At 35.4% G+C, this 6,467-nt stretch overlaps 3 protein-coding genes across 3 annotated transcripts in view; 2 read left to right on the forward strand and 1 right to left on the reverse strand.

Moving 5' to 3' along the window:
• Window positions 1-1,223, forward strand: part of LOC106319755 — a 1,793-nt gene extending 570 nt beyond the window's left edge. Inside the window, exons 2-3 of the mRNA XM_013758144.1 lie at window positions 97-332; window positions 944-1,223. Coding sequence (XP_013613598.1) covers window positions 115-332; window positions 944-1,034 — 309 coding nt within the window. The 5' untranslated portion in view covers window positions 97-114 and the 3' untranslated portion in view covers window positions 1,035-1,223. The remainder of the gene's footprint in view (window positions 1-96; window positions 333-943) is intronic.
• A 214-nt stretch (window positions 1,224-1,437) lies between these two features.
• LOC106319751 (mitochondrial amidoxime reducing component 2-like) lies at window positions 1,438-3,437 on the forward strand. Its single transcript, XM_013758140.1, has 8 exons — window positions 1,438-1,714; window positions 1,936-2,085; window positions 2,171-2,347; window positions 2,424-2,512; window positions 2,594-2,658; window positions 2,753-2,855; window positions 2,923-3,036; window positions 3,124-3,437. The coding sequence occupies exons 1-8, from the start codon at window positions 1,621-1,623 to the stop codon at window positions 3,256-3,258; spliced, it is 927 nt and encodes a 308-aa protein (XP_013613594.1). The 5' UTR covers window positions 1,438-1,620; the 3' UTR covers window positions 3,259-3,437.
• Window positions 3,438-3,539: 102 nt separating this feature from the next.
• On the reverse strand, window positions 3,540-4,694 carry LOC106319753 (serine/threonine-protein kinase PAK 4-like). Its single transcript, XM_013758141.1, has one exon. The coding sequence runs from the start codon at window positions 4,608-4,610 to the stop codon at window positions 3,714-3,716; it is 897 nt and encodes a 298-aa protein (XP_013613595.1). The 5' UTR covers window positions 4,611-4,694; the 3' UTR covers window positions 3,540-3,713.
• Between the last annotated feature and the right edge of the window lie 1,773 nt (window positions 4,695-6,467).

Below are 6,467 nucleotides of genomic sequence, written 5' to 3' on the forward strand. Positions count from 1 at the left end.
TTTAGTCTTTTTGTTTAACTTATCAGCATAAAATGTGTTGGTTTTGCTTATTGGTTGATCATGTTTCGTTGTGTGTTTCTTTCTTGCTTTTAACAGGTAGTTTTTGAAGGAAAGATGGCTAGTGGTAGCCTGAAAAATCTTGTAACTTCAGCAGTCACTGTTGGTGTGACCGAAGCTAGAGCAAGGATTTTCGGACATATGCTTAACCCAACAGGGCAGAGGTCTCCTCATAAGATCTTAAGGAAGAAGCTTTTTGGTGATAAGGTTGCAGAGTGGTATCCATACGACATTAAGAATGAGGATCCCAATGTCTTGGCTAGAGAAGAAAAAGAGTACTCCCTATAAACTTCTTCTTTTAATTTGTTTATTTACTTTTCCCTATATAGTGCAAACCAGTGTAGTCAACGACATGTTATCAAGCATGCCTTAAAGTAGACTTGAGTAGAAGCAATGCCTAGTTAATATGTTTCAATAAAGCTATGCTTCAATTGCAAATAATGTTTATGCAATTTGTGTTGAGTTGAGTTGGTGGGGTAGTATTTGATAGGCCTGACGTTAGTCTAATGTACGAGAATTGTAATCATCCAAGTGGTTGAGTGTTTTAACAGGCAGAAGGGCTGAGTCTTTTGGATTGATTTAGGAGAATTTATCATACTCTTCGTCTTTGGTGGTTTTCTTTGCTTCAGTTTGTTCTCTGTTCTTCTTCCGTAATTGATTCAGAAAGTCAACAAACGGAGAATCATTTCTGGTTTGCTCGGTAGTTTATGAAATTCAGGGCATGAGAAAGCACGTAGTCTTATGACATGAATGGTTGTGTTATGTGAGGCTTATGCCGAGCTGTGTACGCAAAGTAGCTTTAGGACAGTAGAATTGATTTTCTCTTATTTTGTGGAAGATAATATTTTAGTAGCTTTCTAACTTGAGAGTTTGTGTATTATTGTAGGCGCTTATCGAAGCTTGAGATGTTGAAGCGTCGTAATAAGGGACCACCACAGAAGGGTCATGGAAGACGTGCTGCGAAGCGTAACAAGTAGAATAAGTAGGGATTGTAGCTTCCTAAAAAAAAAAGCTCAGCACTTTCAGTATCAGATTCTGTTGGTTAATAATGTCAACTAGAACTTTCTTCATTAGCGAAGTCCTCTCAACATAAAATCTTCATGCTTAAACTATGCATTAGTTTACAATGATCTTACAAAGCTATTTGCTTCTCTTTTGACTTGATATGGCTTTTGTTTCTCTATTTTTCTTTTGTCTGCTTTTTTTAATTCCTTACTCTTTAGGGTGTGCAAGCTGATAAACTTGTGCTGTGTCATAACTCAAAACCGTTGATTTAATTACCGAGCTACGCGTATGAGCTGTCGATGACAAAGACATTTTTTTTTTTTTTTTTGTAAAATGTTGATAACATTCCATTGAACGGTAGTCTTACAAAGTTGAAAAAAAAAAAAACCGAATCTTAGAGATGGTGGTAGCGTGGTAGTGGTAGCTGTAACCTGTCTGCTAATATAGTGCACGTGTGTTTATTCATTCTACTACCTCTCACTCCTAAACAAAAAGATTAGTTTAAAGTCTTTGTAGGACTGTGTCAGAGAGAGTCGGCGCAGAGAGAGAGAGGTAGAGATGGAGGAAGCTCTGAAGATTCAGTCTTTGTTCATCTATCCGATCAAATCTTGCCGTGGAATCTCCGTCCCTCAGGCAACCGTCACTCAGACTGGTAATTCAAAGAACAAACTTCTTCTCTTTGTAACAATTAGTAATGAGAAAATTGCCCTTTAGATCACTTTTGGGTTCTTTGAATTTGGTGAGTAATATGTTATGGGCTCGATAAAACAGAACTTATGAGAAAGTGAACAGTTTGATAAGATTCCCATGAGTGTTGATAGGGGACTGTTGGACTATGAGGTTGGCTTAACCTGTTGAAACTGATATATGCAGGGTTTCAATGGGACCGCTACTGGTTAGTGGTGAACTACAAAGGAAGAGCATACACTCAAAGAGTTGAGCCAAAGCTTGCTCTTGTCGAATCCGAGCTGCCTAAGGAAGCCTTCTTGGAAGACTGGGAGCCAACAAAAGACACATTTTTGGGTAATTACTGTGTTAATAATTTACATATACTCTTGTCTGAACCTGAGACTCAGAATTGATTGTCTTGATTATTTCATTTTGGCAGTGGTAAGAGCTCCAGGTATGAGTCCGTTAAAGATTCCATTGACTAAACCGAGCTCGATAGCAGAAGGTGTGTCCATGTGGGAGTGGTCTGGCTCTGCTTTTGATGAGGGAGAAGAAGCTGCAAAATGGTTTTCAGATTATCTTGGCAAACAAAGCCGTTTGGTTCGGTTTAATAAAGGTTTTAGCTTCTTATTCTTTTCATTTTGCAACAGATTTGAAATGCACATAGTTGATCAACTTCTTTCTTGATACAGAAACTGAAACCAGACCTTCACCTCCAGAGTTCGCAGCAGGCTACTCTACAACATTTGCAGATATGTTTCCGTTTTTGTTTGCATCTCAGGTGAGCAATTAATGATAGTTACAGTATCAGATTAGTGAGAATGTGCATTTGATCTTCTTTTGTCTTGCTTGATGTTCCTAGGCTTCTTTAGACCAGCTGAATACACTCCTACCAGAACCGGTGCCTATTAACCGTTTTCGACCCAAGTAAAATACTATCATTCATTCCGAGTTCTTAATCTCTTTGATGATGGTTGTTTCGTTTTGTTGTGATCTTGATTTTTCTTTGATTCTCTTGTAGTTTTCTTGTCGATAACTGTGATCCTTTTGGTGAAGATCTTTGGGATGAAATCAAGATTAACGAATTAGTCTTCCAAGGAGTAAGGCTGTGTAGCCGCTGCAAGGTGAGTATCCAACACTCAGATTATCAACTCTGAGGCTTTTAAAAAACTGTTATTGCTGTTCTTTTAGGTACCACTGGTGAATCAAGAAACCGGAGTTCCAGGTGCAGCAGAACCAACTGAAACTCTGATGAAATTCAGATCAGACAAAGTCTTAATGCCAGATAAGAAGGCGCGTGGAAAGGTTAGATATTGTCTGGTTTTGTGTGGGAAGAGACTTGTACTTGGATCCAGTCTGATGCTTAAACCGGTTCAATAAATTTTGTGACAGGTTTACTTTGGTAAGGAGATGGTTTGGAACTGGAACATAAGCAACAGTGAAGGCAAAGGCAGCAAGACAATCAGGGTTGGTGATACCATCTCTGTTCTAAAGATGATGACTTCCATAACTGAAGCAGCTGTTTAATTCTCAACATATTTGCTTTCTTTCTTTTTCTTCTTATTATGTGTGTTATCTTGTTCTTGTGTCTAAACTATAGTTAAGATAGAGGATTGCTTGATTGCTCATCTGTATCAAACAAACTTCACTTGTTCTGAGAGATACATCTTGTCGAATATGTGATATGATGCTTTTCTGTTTGACTAGTTTAAACTGTGCAATATATTAGATTCTTACTTATTAGAGAGGTCTCTCTTTTAAAACATCTAAATAGCAATCACAGAGGCAAAGAATCCAACTCTAGAAAAATATACTCTGATATTAAAGACAAAGATACATAAAAAGAATATAAAGTCCAGTACCAGACATGAATTATACTGTTATTGAGACACCAACTAAACTGAATAAACCTAAATACGACTCTCTAGGTGTTGGAGCCATCATCGGTCTTCTAACATATTTTTTCATAACATTATTGCGTCTTAAGACAGGAGGAGGACAGTACTGAATGAATCATATGATTTGGGCTTGGTGCAAACAAAAGGATGTTTCGACAGATCCGCTGCGGTGGCTCTGCGTGAGGGCTGCAACGCCATGCACCGCCTCAAGAAGTCGTTGGCCAGCGGAGATACTAGTCTCGGAAGCCTCCACCTGTAGCATTCTCCCATCTTCACTGGATAGCCTCCATACATCTGAAGCACAACACACCCTAGAGCCCACATGTCAACAGCCGGTCCAATCATCTTCACTCGGTTGGGTCCCAAAGACTCAGGAGACATGTACTCCTTTGTACCGCCAGACAAGGAGGACCTTGGATTCGTACAAGAAGGCTCCTTAGATAGACCGAAGTCAGCAAGCTTGAGATCCCACGGCTCTCCGACAATCTTGGAAGGAAAGAGGAGAACGTTAGCCGGCTTGAGGTCGCAGTGAACGTAGCCGTGAGAGTGAAGAGCCTCGAGTCCTTGAAGGATCATGAGAGCAGCGCGTCTGATCAAAACCTCAGGCACTGGTTGGCCATTGAAGTGGGAGATGAAGTTGTGGAGAGTACCTTTGGAGGCAAACTCCATGTAGATATAACAATGGTCGAGGTTGATACCTATGTGAAGATTAGGGTTTGTGGTTTGGACGATGCGTGGGTGGGTACGGAAACGAAGCATGATCCTATGCTCTTTCTTGAGACTCTCCATGTAAGCTATCGGAGATGATTTCTCAGCGTGTAACCTTTGTTTGGAGTCTCTTATGAGAGCGACCGAACCAAAACTACCTCGGCCAAGTACACAGACAAACTCTAGTACTGAAGAAGATTGGCCAACAACATTCGGAGCTTTGCTGTTGTTGTTGTTGGTGTTGTCTTCCTTAATCATCACCATCTTGGTCATACTCTGTAATTAGGGTTTTTGACTCTATTTTGTGTTTTGTTTTTGGTTTGAGAGACAAGTAATCGAATCAATGATAGCTTTAGAGAGGAGTCTCTAGCGTTCTTATTTATATGAAGCCACTTGAGTACGTTGTTCACTATTCGCTTTGGGTTTTCACTCTTTCCTTTTGTTTTTGTTGGTTATCATGTTTAATTCTTCTTGAACTAAATTATCATGTTTAATTTCCTTTTTAGTTTCTTCTTTCCTTTTTTTTTGTTATTCCTCAAAGTTTCAATTGATTTTCAAATTTGCATTCTTATTTATCTTATTTATAAAAAGTTGAGTCTGTTATATTGTTCACTGTTTCCTTTTTAGTTGTATATTTCTTTTTTTTCTTATTTCTCAAAATTTAAATTGATTTTAAACTTATTTTTATTGGTTTTCAGTTTTTGATTTTTGATTTTTGATTTTTGATTTAGTTTTTAGATTTTGGGTTTTTCAATTTTTAGTTTCTGATTTTTCTGTATATTTTAGCTTTTTGAAAAACTTGGATGATGATTTAGATTTTAGAAAATTAATAGCAGTATTAAATTTTTTTTTTTTGAAAAGCAACATAATTTGATGAAAAAGTTAACAGATGTAGTTTTTGGATTTTCTTTTAAAATTATGGAAAAAAAATAAAACCAGTTTCCTTTGATTGAATGAAATCTATTTATCTTTTTTTTGGTCAAGGGAAATCTATTTATCTAAAAGTTTGATTTGGTAAAAAGTGTTTTTTTTTTCAAAAACAAACCCAAAACTACTTCAAGATCAGTAAACAATCAACACCTTAACCTGGCTTATGAACTTGTGTTTGTACCAATAAACGTTTTACTTCAGAAAATCGTATTTTAATTCTTAACTAGATTTGATTAACTTTTTCTAAAAATATTATTTTATAACATATTATATTAATAACATTTATATTTTTATAATTGTTTTTTTGTTATATGTGTAGTAATTATTTTATATATTTAAGATGATATGTATTGATATATAAATATAATAATATATATAATGACTCGTATTTTAAAAGCGCGGGATTTGTTTCTTTTAAAAATCAAATTAAAAAAATTAAATATTTGTTAATTGTAACCTTATGTGTTATTTGATAACTATTTTTTAATAGTGCTGATGTTTTATAGTAATTCTGAAGAGTTGTTTTTAAAAAAGAGTTCCTTGTATTAATATTTTTAGTTTATTGAAAACTATTAAATCCCAAATATCCTTTCGTAGCATATTTTAAAAGGTGATTAAAAGAAATACAAACAAAAATTTGAATCCATTTTTATGTTTTACTGTTTTTAAAATGGGTTTTCTAAATTTTTTTTTGGTCAGAAAAATCAAGTATTTAAATGAACTTCGAATTCGTGAAACCCACCCACAAGTAATCCAGCTTCTTCGACATATGACTGTATGGTCTTACCAAAAAAGAAACAAACGGAAAGTAATAATAAAAAATTATATTCATATTTTTGGCATGGCTAAAATGCTAATACTATTTAAATAGCATATATGTCATAAATCGATTTTATTATAGATCTTTGAAGTATACGTAAAAGTGATTATAATCTGATTGGGTTTCTAATAAAGTCGAAATGAGTTTGAAAATCCCAACCTTTTTACTACCGAAATGGGCTTGTAAATTCGTTTTTAAATACTTGTTTTTGACTGGTGCAATTAATGTGGCCGAAAACCATTTAAAAATTTCAAAAAGGTAATGGCAATTTTTTTAATTAACTGAAAAAATCAGAGACATAATCCTAACAAAGATTTTGATTTAATAGTATAGATCATTAGCTCACTATACAAGTTTGAGTTACAAACCTTTACACCGGT

This window comes from Brassica oleracea, unplaced genomic scaffold, assembly GCF_000695525.1.
Source record: "Brassica oleracea var. oleracea cultivar TO1000 unplaced genomic scaffold, BOL UnpScaffold00613, whole genome shotgun sequence".
NCBI lineage: Eukaryota > Viridiplantae > Streptophyta > Magnoliopsida > Brassicales > Brassicaceae > Brassica > Brassica oleracea.